This window comes from Loxodonta africana, chromosome 10, assembly GCF_030014295.1.
Source record: "Loxodonta africana isolate mLoxAfr1 chromosome 10, mLoxAfr1.hap2, whole genome shotgun sequence".
Lineage (NCBI taxonomy): Eukaryota > Metazoa > Chordata > Mammalia > Proboscidea > Elephantidae > Loxodonta > Loxodonta africana.
In genome coordinates this window covers 102,577,809-102,596,792 of record NC_087351.1, presented here as the reverse complement: position 1 = coordinate 102,596,792, position 18,984 = coordinate 102,577,809, and the positions used below count along the sequence as shown (strand labels likewise).

Sequence of the window (18,984 nt, the reverse complement as noted above, 5' to 3'; positions counted from 1 at the left end):
TGGAATTGTGGGTTTGTGTTGCCCAGTGTGGGAACCATGGGTGATGTTCCTATGCAGCGGGGTATGTAGATGTGGCAGGGGGGGTTCTGGGGATTAGGAGGGGCCAAGCTGCCTTTCTCTTGCGCATTTTACCAACTCCTCTTTTCTTTCAAATGTGTTTCCCAGGAGCCTTCACGTAAATGGGTCCAGTCATGCCTCCCAGTAAGAAGCCAGAAAGCTCAGGAATTAGTGTCTCCAGTGGACTGAGTCCGTGTTACCGGGGCAGCGCTTTGTCCAAGGCTCTTCAGGAAGACGATGACCTTGACTTTCCTCTGCCTGATATCCGATTAGAAGAGGGGGCCATGGAAGATGAAGAGCTGACCAACCTGAACTGGCTGCACGAGAGCAAGAACCTGCTGAAAAGCTTCGGGGAGTCAGTTCTCAGGAGCGTCAGCCCCGTCCAGGACCTGGACGATGACACCCCCCCGTCACCTGCCCACTCGGACATGCCCTACGATGCCAGGCAGAACCCCAACTGCAAACCCCCCTACTCCTTTAGCTGCCTCATATTTATGGCCATCGAGGACTCCCCGACAAAGCGCCTGCCAGTGAAGGAAATCTACAACTGGATCTTGGAACATTTTCCGTATTTTGCAAATGCACCTACTGGGTGGAAAAACTCAGTGAGACATAATTTGTCATTGAATAAGTGTTTTAAGAAAGTGGACAAAGAGAGGAGTCAGGTAAGCCATCTGTGTCTGGAACTAAAATTTTCTCCGTTAAAAAAAAAACTTTAAGGACTGTACATTCAGCATACCGAAGTAGCAGTTATAAATAGGCAATTTTTTAATTTAATTTAATCCACTTAGATAGTTGTAAAGCAAGTCCCTTTCCCGAAACAGATTAGATACTATTTTTAGTATTCGTTTTACATCGAGGGTTTCCCCATTGTAGTATTGGTACGTAATCACAAAACAATGGCTTGCCAACTTTCATTGGTTTTCGGCATTGTCCCTTGGTGTGGACGGGTCACTTTGGTTTTAAAGTACAAGTAAAAATCTGTATTCCAAGGGCAGCCACTGACCCTGTACAGGCATACCTCAGAGATATTGTGGGTTGGGTTCCAGGCCACCGCGATAAAGCAAATACCGTAATAAAGCGAGCCACGTGAATTTTTTGGTTTCCAGTGCATATAAAAGTTATGTTTACACTATACTGTAGTCTGTTAAGTGTGCAATAGCATTATGTCTAAGAAAATAATGTACACAGCTTAATTAAAAAATACTTTATTGCTAAAGTGTGCTAGCCATCTTCTGAGCCATCGGTGAATCATAATCTTTGCTGGCGGAGGGTCTTGCCTCGATGTTGGTGGCTGCTGACTGATCAGGGTAGTGGTTGGTGAAGGTTGAGGTGACTGGCAGTTTCTTAAAATAAGACAACGGTGAAGATTGCCACATTGGTTGACTCTTCCTTTTGCTAAAGATTCCCTGTAGCACGTGATACTGTTTGATAGCATTTTACCCACAGTAGAACTTCTTTCAAAATTGGAGTCAGTCTTCTCAAACTCCGGCACTGCTTTAGCAACTAAGTTTATGTAATATTCTAAATCGTTTGGTGTCATTTCAACAGTGTTCACGGCATCTTTACCAGGAATGTAGTCCATCTCAACAAACCACTTTCCCTGCCCATTCATAAGAAGCAACTCCTCATCCGTTAAAGTTTTATCACGAGATTGCAGCAGTGCGGTCACAGCACACATCACTTCTCTAGCTGTTTCTTCCACATCTGCAGTTACTTCCTCCCCTGAAGTCTTAAACCCCTCAAAGCCGCCCATGAGAGTTGCAATCAGTTTCTTCCAAACTCCTGTTAAAGTTGATGTTTTGACCACTTCCCATGAATCATGAATGTTTTTAATGGCATGTAGAATGGTAAATCCTTTCCAGAAGATTTTCATTTTGCCCAGATCCATCAGAAGAATCACTATCTATGGCAGCTATAGCCTTATGAAGTGTGTTTCTTAAATTATAAGACTTGAAAGTTGAAATTACTCCTTAATGCATGAGCTCTAGAATGGATGTTGTGTTAGCAGGCATAAAAACAACATTAATCTCCCGTACATTTCTATCAGAGCTCTTGGGTGACCAGATGCATTGTCAATAAACAGTAATATTTTGAAGGAATCTTTTTTTCTGAGCAGTAGGTCTCAACAGTGGGCTTAAAGTATTAGTAAAACATGTTGTATGTTGTAAACATATGTGCTGACACCCAGGCTTTGTTGTTCCATTTACAGAGTGCAGACATAGTAGACTTAGCATAATTCTGAAGTGCACTAGGATTTTCAGAATGGTATATGAGTATTGGCTTCAGATTAAAGTCACCGGCTGCATTAGCCTCTAACGAGAGAGTCAGCCTGTCCTGTGAAGCTTTGAAGCCAGTCATTGACTTCTCTCTAGCTGTGAAAGTCCTTTTTTTTTTTTTTTTTTTATGAAAGTCCTAGATGGCATCTCCTTCCAATATAAGGCTGTTTCGTCCACATTGAAAATCTGTTGTCTAGTGTGGCTACCATCATCAGTTACCTTAGCTGGATCTTCTGGATAACTCGCTACAGCTTCTACATCAGCACCTGTTGCTTCGACCTTGTACTTTTATATTATGGCGATGGCTTCTTGCCTTAAACCTCGTGAACCGACCTCTGCTGGCTTCAGAATTTTATTCTGTGGCTTCTTCACCTCTTTCAGCCTTCGTAGACTTGAAGAAGAGAGATAGGGCCTTGCTCTGAATTAGGTTTTGGCTTAAGGGGATGTCGTAGCTGGTTTGATCTTCTATCCAGACCACTAAAACTTTCTCCTGTTTCGCTTTCTTATTATTCATGTGCTCACGGAGTAGCACTTCTAATTTTCTTCAAGAACTTTTCCCTTGCATTCACAGGTTGACTTTGGCGCAAGAGGGCTAGCTTTTGGCCTATTGGCTTTTTACATGCTTTCCCCACTAAGCTTAATTATTTCTAGCTTTTGATTTAAAGTGAGAGACGTGCGACTCTTCCTTTCACTTGAGCACTCAGAGGCCATTGCAGGGCTATTAATTGGTCTAACTTCAATATCGTCATGTCTCAGGGAATAAGGAGGCCCAAAGAGAGGGAGAGAGATGGGGCTGGGTGGTGGAGTAGTTAGAACACACACGCAGCTTTTACCTGTTAAGTTCGTCATCTTACATGGGTGTGGTTCATGGTGTCCCAAAGCAGTTACAGTAGTAACATCAAAGATCACAGATCACAGATCACCATAACAGATAAAATAATAAGGAAAAGTTTTGAAATATTGCGAGAATTCCCAAAATGTGACACAGAGACACGAAGGGAGCACATGCTATTAGAAAAATGGCACTGATAGACTTGCTCAGTGCAGGGTTACCACAAACCTTCAGTTTGTAAAAGTCATAATATCTGTGAAGTGCTAAAAAGCGAGGCACAATACAATGAGGTATGCCTGTGTATGTATTTGAGGAAAATTGCTGCCAAGGGCTAGAGAAAGGTGGCATTTATTTTCTTTCTGAATATTAACTTGGAGATGTTATTCTCCAGGTAAGTCTCCAGTATTTTGGAATAAATGGACAGTACTGGATATTGGAAGAAGACTTGAGATTACTTATATAGGCCTTGAGCGAGGAAGCAAAGACATGAAACACCCAGATGACTTTCTTTAAACCAGGTGCACACCTATGTGTTTGGCACCTTTGAAAAGCTCTAGATGTGAAAAAGTGACACGGGGTAAGGTTCCCGCTAGGCACTGACTTAAAAAAAAAATTTGATAAGCGATTGCACCTTTGGCTTTTAAAGCCCTAGCTCAAGTTTCAGGGTTGGCTAAGGTTTAGGTAACTTGCTTTACGTTTCTTTAAGGAATGTAACGGACACAATAGAAATAGAATTGACTGTTGAAGCTGGGAACAAGATTGTGATCTGACTTTGAGTTCTGAAAAGTTCTGTAGCCACAGCTAAAATATATTTCCGGAAGAACGTTCCCTCCACACCTTTTCATGTTACGGTATTTTCCAGCTTTGTTTTTCATGTTAATAATGCTGCTGTGTGCAGCTGGTGTTTGCATCTCACCCTTTTTGAAGTTCAGGTTCAGTCTCAGGACCACTACTGTGTGGGATCAGCGGCTGTGCAGGGTTAGGGCCTTTAATTTCTTTCTCTCCAGAAATGTGTTTCTGTTTAAAGTAGACACTTGAGCCAAGAAAATTCTACTTATCTTTGCCATGGAAGAATGCAAATAGGAAAGTGGCGAAGATGTATTTCTCCTTGCTTGCATTAAACTTGTTTGTCTGCCAGTGCTGAGCACCCAGAGTTTTCTGTTCGAGGGGAGCAGGCATGTGCTGGGGCTGGGGTGTAGGGCTTGGGAAGGGATGTTGCCTGGGAAGAGGAGAGATGTGGATGCTAAGGAGCTTTGCCTTTGATCGCTGGTGCAGATGATGCCCGGATTGAATGTACAACTGTGAGTATTCGTAAGTGTTGTGGGCCTCTTCTTTTCCTAGGTCCTTATTTTTACGTAGTAGTTGCAATCAAATTGTGCATCTTTTAATTAGGGAGAGGAAGTTCCATGAAAGCGAAGCCCTCTGTTGTCCACAGCTGTCCACAACTTTCCTCTTCCTCGCCTCCACTCGAGGCATTTGGAGACTCGCCTCCTGATGTGGCTCTGTCGAGTGTATTCCATCATTCGTTGAACTTAGAGAAGATTCCCTGCTCCCCTGTAAAGAACCAAGTCTGTAGTGTTACAAATGTCTGTATAGGTGGGGTCTCATGTCAAGAAAGGAAAGTCTTGGAGAAGACTTCCAGAATTCAGATGTAGAGAAGAAAGTGCTGTTCAGGTCTCCGAAGCCACATGTCACTGACAGAGCAATGAACAGGGCTTTCTGTTTGCTATGAAGTGATCTACAAGTCTCCACATGCCTGTGTTTGATGTCCGTGTTTAACATGATGTTGGTGCACGTAAAAGTAATTTAGCAAACGCACCTCCGAGATGTAAAACAGGAGCAACTCCAAAGTTTGCAACAAGACTTGGGAGGATTATCCATCAGCCTTGGGAGTCACAAGCACAGGTTGGATCATATCTGCTGAAGGCCACCATAAAGATGGGGGAGCTCCAGCTACCCCCGCTCCCACCTCCACACAGGTATACCAGATTCTGGGAGTCATGCTTTCCAGGGGTGATGTGTGTTAATCCGAATAAACGCAGATATCGCCTATTGAAAGGGAATGGTGTAAAGGTCCTTGAGATTGCTGATCTTATGAAATGTTGAGTTGTGACTTCCTGGCCATACCAACTTGCATTGACATGTTTCTGATCAAATGCCAGTCAGTTTTGTGGTTGGAAGTTGTTCCCAGTGTCTTCTGTGATGCTCTGAGAACCAAATGAGAAGTGTGAGTTTTCCTCTTCTCTTTTCTTGGGTCACTCTGGGGCCAGCCAATGGCTGCTCCACAAGACAGTGACCACCCGGATATCCCAGGGCACTGGAGCTGCTGGCCCGTTCACAGGGGGGTTTCTGCCCTGGCTAGCTGAGAAAGGCCAAGGCATTCTCCCTGATACCTTTGCCCAGGGAAAGCCCCTTCAGCTCTACAGGTAAACTAATTTTTTTCTCCTGGGGGATTTTACTTGGTAGTGGCTCCTGCATTAATGTTCAACACAGTGACTAAATGCCCCCAAATGCGGGTAAGAAATGAGTTAGAGGAAGGGAGGGTGGAAGTGAGAGGGAGCCTTGTAAGTTGGATTTACTGAGTTAGCCATTCCATTTTTACTTACTGTTTTCTTTTTAAAAGTGAAGAATGCTTAGCAGATGAATGCCTAAACCCAATCTGGTATATCCACACAATGGAGTAGTGTTCAGCCATAAAGAGAAATGAGTCCTGACACGTGTTATAATGTGGGTGAACCTTGACAACATCATGCTGAGTGAAATAAGCCAGACACAAAGGACAAATACTCTAAGGTCCCATTTATGTGAAATATCTAGAATAGGCAACTGCCTAGAAGCAAAAGTAGATTAGTGGTTACCAGGGGCTGCGGGGAGGGAGAATGGGGAGTTATTGCTAAAGGGGTGCTGAGTGTTTGGGGCAGTGAACAGCTTTGGGAAGTAGATGGTGGTGATCGTTGTACAACATGGAGAATAATTAATGTCACTGAACTGCACGCTTCAAAATGGTTAAAATGGCAATTTTTTTCTTTTTTTTGCATACGTATATATTGCCACAAGTAAAAAGAAAAAGTGAAGGGCGCGGTTAAGCTTGACCTAACAGAGAGTACGTTGATCCTTGTCCCTGAGAAGTTGGAATACCTACCCTACTGAACAATGTCTGGCTGGGAGGTTTGAAGGAAGAATGTTCTAGATTGCATTAGATTCACCTGTGGCAGTTAAAAGCAATGACCATTTCTCAGGCCCCTCCCTGGAGATTCTGATTCAGCAGCTTTCAAGTGGGCTGAGGAAAGCCGTTTGTTCTAGTAGGTTCCATTGGTGCAGCCAGGTTTTAGAACCCCTGAACTAGATGCTTTTTGGGCTCTTTCTGACGCTGAGCTTTCATCAAGAGCATCATGAATGAGTAAGTCAGGGGAAAATAGACAAGTTTCACTTCTACTTTATCTTTTAAAGAACTTTAAAAGATAGTTTTAGTTTTACTTCTTATGAAAAATTTCAAACATACACAGAGGTAGAGAGAGTAGTGTGATGAGTCTGTATAACCCCCACTCCATATTACCTACATCCAGATGCAGTAGTTTACGAAGTTCTGCCACACTTCCTGTGTTCTTTTTTTGTTGTTGATGCTGCTTAGGTGTTTTGAAGCAAATCCTGGACTTTGTGTCATTTTATCCTAACATACCTCAGTGTACATGAGTAAAAATAAGTAACAATTTCTTGCCTAACCGCAATGCGAGTGTCACTCTTAACAATATTAACCACAGTTTTTTGGTATCACCTAAAAAAAAAAAAAAAAAAGTAGGAAAAAAAAAAGTTGTTGTGAAGTCAATTCCGATTCATGGTGACCCCATGTGTATCAGAGTAGAACTGTGCTCCTTAGAGTTTTCAGTGGCTGTTTTTCAGAAGTTGTCTTTAATTGTCTAGTGGTGCTGTAACAGAAATACCACAAGTGGCTGGCCTTAACAAAGAGAAGTTTATTCCCTCACAGTCCAGTAGGCTAAGAGTTTGAATTCAGGGCACCAGCTCCAGGGGAAGGCTTTCTCTCTCCGTAGGCTCCAGAGGAAGGTCCTTGTCATCAGTCTTCTCTTGGTCTGGGAGCTTCTCAGCGCAGGAACCTCAGGCCCAAAGGATGCATTCTGCTCCTGGTGCTGCTATTGCTGTGGTATGAGTTCCCAGAAAGGGGCTGTAGTGCTGCCACTGTCTGCTTTCAAGTGGTGCCTGTGTATTGCACAGAACCATCTGTAAACCAGCGACGAGTTTTCTCTTCTTTAGTCAACTGATAGTAAGAAACTTCCCATGAGGCCATGGGTGCTGACTGAGAGATGGAACGTAATGTGACAGGAACGGAGGCCATGTGCATTTGGGCCACTTCCTCATGCAACTTACTTGTGCCTCAGGTCCTGTTCCGGCCTGATCTTGTATATACCACTTCTGTCATGGAAAGGGCAGTGTTTTGTCCTTACTGGAATACACACTTACTCAGGATATGGATTGGCCTTCCCTGCATGCAGTGCTTCTGCCAAAACTACCATCCATGGACTTACAGAGTCCCTTATCCACCGATAAGTGCCTGGAGGTACACCATTCAGCCAGTAAACTTCAGCTGGAAGGCACTCAGCTCTCTTGCTCTGTGGGTTGGCAAGCCTAGCTCCACCAATAAGTGCCTGGAGGCACCGCACTCTGCCAGGAAGCCTCCTGCGCACAGGCTCTCAGCTGTCTCACTCTGTGGGTCAGCTCCAGTGCTATCTGGCAGTGGTCTCCTGGTTCTGCTGCTGCTGGACTTCTCCTGCTGCCAGTTTTCTGCTGCTGCATCTCACCATCTGCACCGTCTCCGGGGTTAACAGTTCTCCTTACTTCTTTCTGAGTCCTCTGTCCATTCAGGTTGAAAACTGCTTGCATATTTAGGTATCTGTTAGAGTAGCACCCCACTCGCTTTACCAAATGTCTTAGGATGGGGTCTCTAGAGAAGCAAAACCAGTAAAGCATATAAATATATATATATGAAAGAAATGGCTCACAGGATCGTAGAGGTTGGAACGTCCCAAGTCCGTGGGTTAGGATAGAGGCTTGTCCCAATTGACGTAGCCACAGGGACTGGTGAGCCCAAGATCATCAGGTCGGAAAGGAGGGCTCTTGCTCACCGGCTGTGAATATCGGCAAATCCCAAGATTGGCAGGCAAGACTGCAAGGCTTCTTCTGATTCATGTAGCTGCAGGGGCTGGGAACTCAAGGTCGGCAGGTTGGAGAGCAGGGCTCTGCTCACAGACTGAAGATCGATGAATCCCAAGATTGGCGGATAAGCTGATAGCTCAAGTCCCAAGAACCAGAGGTCAGATGAACAGGAGGCAGCTGCAAGATCCAGAGTGAGCAAAAAGCCAGAACGTCTGCTTATATTCAGAGGCAGGCCACACCTCCAAGGAAACTTCCTTTCAAGTGATTGGCTTCTCATAGCAGATTTCATCAGGGGAGTGATCACATGTGAACACTGAGAATCAAGGCCCAGCTTAGTTGACACACACTCTTAACCGTCATAGAAGTAGATCACTAGGCCTTTCTTCTGACGTGCCTCAGGGTGGTCTCAAACCTTCAACCTTTCAGTTAGCAGCCAAGCACCTTAACTGTTCGCACCGCCCCGGGACTCCAATGCACCACACCCAGAGGCCCCAAAGCTCCTTGGGGTGCTGAGATTGAGCTCTGTATTCATATGGGATCAGCCTGCACCTCCTTGGTAAAGTTTCCCTGTCAGCCTTTCATCATGTGGTTTCATCTGTTGGTGATCTTTGTCTGAATCAATCAAGATAGAGTATTAAAGTCTGGGATTAAGTTTTATACATCCTAAGTGAGAAGCCCTGGTCGCGTAGGTATTAATGCTTGGCTGCTAAATGGTTGGTGGTTGGAACCCACCAGCCACCCTGTGGGACACGTGGCAGTCTGCTTCTGTAAAGGTTACAACCTTGGAAACCCTATGGGGGCAGTTCTACTCTGTCCTATAGGGTCACTATGAGTCAGAATTGACTTGTCGGCAGCGGGTTTGGTTTTTTTGGTTTAACTACACGTGTTGGTCAGAACTGTAAGATAGCCTGTAATAACCTCTCTGAGTACTGGTAAATAGGAAGTCAAGTAGAGTTATTTTTTTATAGACTGGATTCAGAAGATTCAGGTATGTGCGTTTCTGTTTCTGTGCTTTTTCTTCTCTCGCCACTTAAAGGAAAGTGTTTTGTCTCAAGAGGGTTTATAAAGGAAACACTGTACAAAAATATGTTTATTATCAGAAGCTTAGTGCTTTAGATACAATTTTAGCTTATAAGTATAGGCAACTTGTCTTGGTTGAGAGAGGATTGAACTGACAGCCAGAGTACCTGGTTCTGGTTTTGATTGGCAGAACCTGGCTGTCTCTTGGGCCCCACTTTTCTCATATGCAGAAGTGGGAGTTTGTGGTTGCTCAGGGCTTCTTAACCTGGGGTGTCAAGGGCTCTGAGACCCAACCTCATTATTGGCAACATGTCACGTGACTCTGCAGATTGCAGTTTTTCTAGGGAGGTAATTGTTGATTTAGTTTGTTTGGGTTTGAAATAGATTTTCACTAGGGCCTCTGACAACAGTGGACATATATATGCCTTTTGTGGTTTTCATATGCAAATATTCCAGATTTTTCTCAGTACAACACTATGAGGTTGTTACTGTTAGGCACTCTTGAGTCGGTTCCGACTTAAAGCAACCCTATATACAATAGAATGTAACACTTCCCGTTCCTACAGCATCCCCAGAATCATTGCCGTGTGTGAGCCCATTGTTGCAGCCACTGTATCAGTCCATCTCGCTGAGGATCGTCCACTTTTTTGCTGACTGTCTGCTTTACCAAGCATGATGTCCTTCTCCAGGGATTGGTTCTTCCTGATGATAACATGTCTAAAGTATGTAAGATGAAGTCTTGCCATCCTAACTTCTAAGGAACATTCTGGCTGTACTTCTTCCAAGACAGATTTGTTCTTCTGGCAGCCCGTGGTATATTCAGTATGCTTCACCAACGCCGTAATTCAAAGGCATCAATTCTTGTCGGGTCTTTGTTATTGATTTTCTAGTTTTCACATGTATGTTAGGTGATTGAAAGTGTCATGGCTTGGGCCAGGGGTACCTTAGTCCTAAAGGTGACATCTTTGCTTTCTAACTCTTTAAAGAGGTCTTTTGCAGCAGATTTGCCCAATGTAATGTGTCATTTGATTTCTTGACTGTTGTTCCCATGGGCATTGATTATGGATCCAAGCAAATTGAAATCCTTGACAACTTCAGTCTTTTTTCCATTTATCATGATGTTGCTTATTGGTCCACTTGTGAAGGATTTTTGTTTTCTTTATGTTTAGGTGTAATCCATACTGCTGGCTGTGGTCTTTGATCTTCATCAGTAAGTGCCTCAAGTCCTCTTCACTTTAAGTAAGCAACATTGGGTCATCTGCACATCACAGGTTGTCTATTTCCCTTCTTAAAATAGGTGAGGGGCTAAATTTAGAATGGTTAAGTAACTTGCCAGAGGTCACACACAGAACAACAACAATATTGCACCCCCAAAATAAATCCTGGGTTTATCCTGTTTATTTTAATCCCCTCTAACCCTTAGAGAAGGACAGTAAGTTTGGTCAAGCAGAGGGTCAGCGAAAAAGAGGAAGACCCTCAACGAGGTGGATTGATACAGCAGCTGCAACAATGGGCTTAAACATACCTGCTACTGTAAGGATGACACAGGACTGGGCAGCATTTTGTTCTCTTACACATGGGGTCTCTCTGAGTCAGAGCCGACGTGATGGCACCTAATAACAACATAATCCACGTTCATAGCATATATAGAAGAAGTACAGAGAGATCATCTACAATAATCTTTATACTAAGAAGGTGTCATCGAACACCAGGGTAAGCAGATGCCCTTTAGAATTGGAGGGACTGAGGGTTAATCCCTGGTCTGCCACTTTTACCGAGCCATCAGTGCCTTGGCGTCGCGTACTTGTCTCTGGTTCCACCTTCTTGGTGATGTAAACACAGAGTCAAGAATCTTTCCCTTTCCTATGATGCCAGTCAACATACCTGTTTAATTGATGGTCATTTTAGGAGGAAGAAGGAGCCCTAGTGGCACAGTGGTTAAAGCGCTCGGCTGCTAACTGAAAGGTCAGGGATTCGAACCCAGCAATCACTCTGCGGGAGAAAAACATGGTAGTCTGCTTCCATAAAGATTAAAGCCTTGGAAACCCTATGGGGCAGTTCTGCTCTGTCCTATATGGTTGCTGTGAGTTGGAATCAACTCAGCAGCAGTGGGTTTCATTTTTTGGGTTCAGGAGGAAGAGTTTTGTTTTTGATAAATAGTGCTCTTTAAAAGATAGTGCAATTTGGCACTGATGGATAAATTCCTAAAAATCAGAGTAGTGTCAGGTGGGTGGGAGACATAAAAACACAGTGAGGCCTGTGAGATTCCTTTGTTCATTCCAGAGGCTGGGGCCGCCTTGCTCAGCATTAGAAACTGCCCTGCTCCCGATGGCCTCCTTCTCTCCAGGGCCACCTGCCTGTTGGGCCTTTTCTGTTGTCTGTGCTAGAAACTGTGCTATCTCAGGCCAAGGAATAGAAAGCTTTCCACACCAGGGTCCTCTGTGATCCAAAGGAATCAGCTGTACTGTTCTTGGCCACACTTCCCCACTGATCCTGCCCATTTGCTCCTTCCAGGTATTGCTCGTTTCTGATTCTTCCAGATGACTTGTCTGGGAATGGGGTGTGGTGGGGAGGGGGGCATATCCTCTTCTGCTTCTCTGGCTGAGTGTTTATTGTTTGTACATTCATTCATTCATTCCATTTAACAAACTTAAAAATATCTACTGTGGTTGGTGGGGCAGTGGTGTTTCAGTGGTAGAATTCTTGCCTCCCATATGGGAGACAGGCGTTTGAAACCTGGATTTGATCCCTGGCCAGTGCACCTCACATGCAACTACTACCCGTCTGTCAGTGGCGCCTTGCGTGTTGCTATGAGGCTGAACAGGTTTCAGCAGAGCTTCCAGACTAAGACAGACTAGGAAGAAAGGCCTGGCAATCTACTTCCAAAAAATCAGCCAGCAAGAACCCTGTGGATCACAATGGTCTGATCTGCAACTGCTAATGAGGATGGCACAGGATGCGGCAGCGTTTCATTCTATCTTATGTAGGGTTGGCATGAGCCAGGGGTTGACTGGAAGGCAGCTAACAATAACTCTGGTCTGTACCTACTGATTTAAGCACTAAGAGGATACAAAATTGAATGTGTCATGGTCAAGGCCTGTAAGGTATTTGTGGTCCAGTGAGCCCTACCCACAGAATCTCTTTCTAGCTAGCAGATCTTCTGCAGTAGGAGCCTACCTTCTGTGGTCTCTCCCTCTTGTTTATCCACGTCCTATTTCTCACATCATATTCTGGCTCTTCTATTTCAAGGATACACTGCTTTTCAAGTCCTGATTAGACTCCCCAGGAAGATGCTGTTGGCCTTGATAAGGGTCTGTACAAGGCTTCTGAGAAGGTTGGTTCCTTCTTGGTTTGAGGGTCCCATTGCTGTGTTTGTTCAGGATTCTTCTCTCCCCATTAATTGTTCTTGGAAAATGCGATCATTCCCTTGGGTAGAGCTTTGGGGCACCCAGGTGGGTCCCCGAGGTGCCTCATTTTTGTACTTCTTGGATACCTAAGCAGCAAGACATTGTTTTCAGAACCTCCTCTGTTTGGCTGAGGAAGCTCTGGGATTTCCCTTTGAAATCACTTTACCCCCCAACCCCCCCGCCCCCAAAAAAAAACCTGTTGCTGTTGAGTTGATTTCTACTCATAGTGACTCTATAGGACAAAGTAGAACTGCCCCACAGGCTTTCCAAGGCTATAATCTTTACAGAAGCAGACTGCTACAGCTTTCTCCCACTGAGCAGCTGATGGGTTCGAACCACCAACCTTTTGGTTAGCAGCCGAGTGCTTTAATCCTGGCGACACCAGGGCTTGTCTGAAATCACTTTCAAAAGCCAAAAAACTCATTGCCATCGAGCCCATGCCAACTCATAGCAACCCTGTAGGGCAGAGTAGAACTGCCCCATAGGGTTTCCAAGGAGCGGCTGGTGGATTTGAACCGCACACCTTGTGGCTAGCAGCCGAAAGCTTAATCACTTTAAAAAATGCAGGATAATTTTCAGCAGCAAATGGTATCTGAAGTTGGCACACTAACCTTATATTTGAAAGTCGTGGGTTTTGGTTCTGCCACAAATAGCGATGGGTTGTTCAGGTTAATCCATAATCCCTTTGTCGGAGCCCTTGGTCATCTTAATGCCCTTAAGCTTTGGCAAGATGATGGAAGGTTTTAGGTTTGATAGAAAATTCCACTGACTTCCCAGTGGCCTCTTGATGCACTTGAAACAAGATGAGCGTTTTTTAAGGCCACTGTAGTATTTGCTTTGGTGCCACTTTGTGTGTTTGGGTTTTTTGTTTATAGATTTTAGTGTCATGACCCCTTATGGGTGTTTTGTTCCAATGCTCCACCCTCATCATTTTTAACTTTTTTACTGCTTCTCTCGATGAATACACATTCTGACTAGCCCTGTGAAGGTTTATCCCTGGGTCCCATTTGCTTCACACTAGCCTGAAGTTTTCAGACTGTAGGAATTTTCCCAAGTTGCTCACGTGGCATAGAGAGTAATTGTTGTTACATGCCCTCGTGTCGGCTACTGGCTGATGGTAGCCTCCTGCACAGTGGACTGAAACTCTGCCTGGTCCTGTGCTGTCCTCTTGATGAGTTCCAAGATCAGTTGCTGCTCTGAGCACTGTGATCCATAGGGTTTTCATTGGCTAAGTTTTAGAAGCAGATCGCCAGACCTTTTTTCCTAGTCCATCTTAGTCTGGAAGTGCCACTGAAACTCTTCAACATCATAGCAACACTTGAGCCTCCACTGACAGTGGGTGGTGGCTGCACAGGAGGCACGCAGGCCAAGAATCGAACCCAAGTCTCCTGCATGGAAGACGAGAATTCTACCGCTGAACCACCACTGCCCCGTCAGCATCTGCTGTGGTCTTCGTGGAGTCCATTCTGACACGTAATGACCCCGTGTGTGCAGAGTGCAGCTGCTCCACAGGGCTCTCTTTTTGTTTTATTAATACTGTATTTTAGGTGAAAGTTTACACAGCAAATTAGGTTCTCCTTTAACAATTTTTATACAAGTCGTTCCAGGCCATTGGTTAGTTTTTATGATGTGTCAGCATACTCATTGTTTCCATTGATCTACCTTCCCTTCCCCTTCTTGCCTTCTCATCTTTGCTTTTGGGTAAATGTTGACTGTTTGGTCTCATATAGTTAATTGTTTAAGGGAGCACATTACTCATGGGTGGTATTGTTTAGTTTATAAGCCAATCTATTATTTGGCTGAAAGGTGACCTACAGAAATAGCTATAATTCTAAGTTCAAAGGAATCTTAGAACGATCGTTTTCGGGGTTCCTCTAGTCTCTGTTGGTCCAGTAAGGATGGCCTTCTTTAGGGATTTGAGTTTTGTTCTACAGGTTTCTCCCATTCTATCCGGAACCTTCTATTGTGTCCCTGCTCAGAGTGGTTGGTTGTGGTAGCTGAGCACCATCTAGTTCTTCTGGTTTCAGGCTAGAAGAAGCGTTGGTTTATGTGGGCTATCATTCCTGTGGGCCAGTTTCTTCTTTGAGTCTTTGGTTTCCTACATTCTCTTTTGCGTCAGATGTGTAGAGACCAGTAGTTGTATGTTAGATGGCCGCTTGCAAGGTTTTAAGACCCCAGATGCTACTCACCCAACTAGGATGTAGAACATTACCTTTGTGAACTGTGTTATGCCAATAGACTAAATAGTCCCCCAAGGCTGTGGTCCCAAGCCTTTTAACTCAGTGAAACAACCCCGTGAGTTGTTTGGATATGTCTAGGAAGCCTCTGTAGTTGTACCCCCCATGTGGTTTGTTATATATACAGCACACACAAACATGTATATACATATGCCTATAGATACAACTATACATGCAGACGCGTTTACTTGCATATGGTTTCCTATACACATGTATGCGTCTATATCTACCTACTTAACTACATATTTTTGGTGGTTTTTCCTGTTGTAAAACTGTATATATTATAGCACTTACCAGATTGTCCCTTTTGCTCTTGTACTTCTTGGTGTCTTTATTTACCTGGGTCAAGTTGTGCTGACTTCTCCCATATCTGGGATTGCCTTTCCCGACACCAAAAGTAACAGGTGTCTACTATGTAGAGAGTGATACTGTCTCCCTCTCCCTCCCATCCCTGGTAACCATCAAAGAACTTTGCTTTCTGTATGTATATGTATTCTCGACTTTTTATAATAGTGGTACCATACAGTATTTGTCTTTTTGTGATTGACTTATTTCACTTAGCATAATGTCCTCCAGATTCATCCGTGTTATGTTTTGCGAGCTCCTTATTTTTTTTTAATACAATTTTATTATCACACTTTAGGTGAAAGTTTACAACTCAAGTTAATTTCTCATTCAAAAAATTTATACATATATTATTTTGTGACATTAGTTGCAGTCCCCACAATGTGACAGCACACTCCCCTTTTCCACCCTGGGTTTCCTGTGTCCATTCAACCATTTCCTGTCCTTTCCTGCCTTCTCATCCTGCTTTTGGACAGTAGTTGCCCATTTGGTCTCATATATCTGATTGAACTAAGAAGCACATTCCTCATGTGTATTATTTTTTGTTTTATAACCCTGTCTAATCTTTGTCTGAAGAGTGGGCTTTGGGAACAGTTTCAGTTCTGGGTTAACAGTGTGTCCGGGGGGCGTAGTTTTTGGTTTTCCTTCAGACTCCGTGAGACCATTAAGTCTGGTCTTTTTACCTGGATTTAAGTTCTGTTCTACGTTTTTCTCCTGTTCTGTCTGCAACTGTCTGATGTGATCCCTGTCAGGGCAGTCATTGGTGGTTGCCGGGCGTCATCTAGTTCTTCTGGTCTCAGACTGGTGGAGTCTCTGGTTTATTTGCTCCTTTAGTCTTCTGGGGGTAGCATTTTCCTTGCATCTTTGGTTTTCTTCATTCTCCTTTGCACCGAGTGGGATGGGACCAATTGATAAATCTTCGGTGGTTGCCCGTAAGCTTTTAGGACCCCAGATGCCACTCACCAAAGTGGGATGTAGAACATTTTCTTAATAAACTATGTTATGCCAATTGACCTAGATGTCCCCCGGAGCAATGGTGCCCAGGCCTCATTGTTCTTCATAGCTGTGTAGTATGTACCACATTGTATGTATCACAGTTTGTTTACCCATTCATCTGTTGATGGGCACTTAGGTTTTTTCTGACTTTTACTCTTGTGAATAATGCTGCAATGAACATAGGCATGCATATGTCTATTTGTGTCACTGCTCTTATATCTCCAGTATTTATACCTAGAAATGGGATTGCTGGGTCATAAAGTATTTCTATTTCTAGCTTTTTGAGTTAAGTGCCATACTGTTTTCCATAGTGGTTGTATCATTTTATAATCTTACCAAGAATGTGTAAGAGTTCCAATCCCCCCAAAACCTCACCAGCATTTGTTGTTTTGTTTTTTTCCTCATTGCCATTTTTGCAGGGGTGAGATGGTATCTCATTGTAGTTTGGATTTGTATCTCTCTTAATGGCTAATGAGGAGCCCTAGTGGTATAGTGGTTAAAGTGATCAACTGCAAACAGAAAGGTTGGTGGTTCGAAACCACCAGCGGCTCTATGGGAGAAAGATGTGGCAGTCTGTGTCCATTGAGATTTACCACCTTGGAAACCCTATGAGATCACTATGAGTTGGAATGGACTTGATGACAGTGGGCTTTGTTGGAATGGCTAATGATCATGAGCATCTTTTCATGTATTTGTTGGCCACCTGAATGCCCTCTTTGGTGAAGTGTCTACTCATGTCCTTTGCATATTTTTTGATTGGATTATTTGTTGTTAAGTTGTTGAGGTTTTCTGAATATTTTAGAGATTAGACCTTTATCAGATACGTCATTGCTAAAGATTTTTCGAAGGCTGTAGGTTCTCTTTTTATTCTCTTGGTAAAGTCTTTTGATAAGCATAACTGTTTAATTTTTAGGAGGTCTCAGTTATCTAATTTATTTTCCATCGTTCATGCATTTTTAGTTTTGTTTGATAGGCTATTTATGCCGAAAATTAGGTCCCCTAGTTTTCACCGTATGTTATCGTCCAGGATCTTTATTGTTTTAGTTTAACAGTTCAGGTTAGTACTTGTGCACGTTGTGAGGTATGGATCCTGCTTCATTTTTCTGCGTATGAATACCCAGTTTTACTAGCGCCATTTGTTATTCATAGTCTTTTCAAGGCTGTGATCTTCTAGAAGCAGATTTTCAGGCCTTTTTCTGTGTCACCTCTGGGTGAGTTTGAACTGTCAACCCTTTGGGTTAGTGGTCCAGCACTTCACCATTCGTGCCACCCATGGACTCCTATCAGTGTGTACACCAAAAAACCAAACCCATTGCCATCCAGTGGACTCTAACTCATAGTGACCCTACAGGGCAGAGTAGAGGTGCCTCATAGGGCTTCTAAAGCTGTAATCTTAACGGAAGCAGACTGCCGCATCCTTCTGTCAAGGAGCAGCTGGTCAGTTCAAACCACCAACCATTTGGTGAACAGCTGAGCACTTAACCACTGCACCACCAGGGTTACCTTTATCAGTGTCTATCTTCCCATTATTTGGGGACCTTTAAAGGCCTTTTGTTAGTTACTTTATTCAGTAGAATTATTTGGCAATGTCGAAGGTAAAAAAAAAAATTGAAATTTGGCTCTTGCCTTTTAGGAGCTTACATTCCAGGGCAACAGGATGAACATAATACAAGATGAAAGAGAATAAACACCACACCGCAAGTATGGGAAGAGTTTCCATCATTAAGTGATTGGGGTCATTCGAGGTTAGTCAGGATGGCTTCCTTTCTCCGAAGAGGGACATTTGGAGCTGAGATGTAAGCTAGTGAAGGACAAGTTTTAAATATTCCTTTTGAAGGGGACACTTGAATAAATTGTTACCAACGCATTCTTCGCGCATGGGAATGAGCCTGAGGCCTCCGGGGATGAATCAGTTAGGATGAGGTTTGACTGTTTATTATAGAAAATCCAAATAACAGTGATTTAAACAAGCAAGAAGTGTATTTCTCTGTCACATTAAAGAAGTCTTGAGGAGTTGAACGGAGATTCACGTTCTCTTTCTGCTCTGCTGTTTTTAGTTCACTGCCGTTTTTCATTTTCAACGCCTTCTCATGGTCCCAGATGAGGACAGCCAACAAGTTCTTGCTTCAGGACTCAGGGGAGAGGTGTGTGAGGGAAAAATAAAAAGTGGTCTTGGCTGAGTTAGTTATGGGTCGGAATCGACTCAATGGCACCGGCGTTTTTTTTTTTTTTTGGGTTTAGCTGAGTTAGCAATTTCAAGGGATTTTCCCAGGGTACCCTCCTCCCCGCCCCGCCCCCACACTCTGCTTTCATCTCATTGGTTGGAACCAAGTCACATGATCTCTCCTAGCTGCAGGGAAAGCTGGGAAATGTAGTCTTTTAGCTGGGCCCCTTACTACCTCAGATAAAATGTTGGTTCTCTTACTAAAGCAAGTTTAAGGTTCTCTGCCATAGAGGTCTAGATGGTTAGGAGTCAAATGTTCGTGGATCCAAGGAACGGGATGTAACGTATCAGAAAAAAGGAAGGAGAAAGAGACTCATAATCAGGGAGGTTAATACAAATAAGAATGGGAAGTTGGTGGAGAAGCTACAGTGCTAAGATGGAAATTTGAAATTTGCTGTACTAAGTTAAGGAAAGCAGA

At 43.7% G+C, this 18,984-nt stretch overlaps 1 protein-coding gene across 13 annotated transcripts in view; it reads left to right on the top strand.

Annotated features, from left to right (window-relative positions):
- Window positions 1-18,984, top strand: part of FOXN3 (forkhead box N3) — a 460,304-nt gene that overhangs the window by 193,780 nt on the left and 247,540 nt on the right. For all 13 annotated transcript variants that reach the window (XM_003408814.4, XM_064292850.1, XM_023546473.2 and 10 more), the window contains one exon: window positions 166-722. In XM_003408814.4, the coding sequence (XP_003408862.1) occupies window positions 180-722 (543 nt within the window). In that variant the 5' untranslated portion in view covers window positions 166-179. The remainder of the gene's footprint in view (window positions 1-165; window positions 723-18,984) is intronic.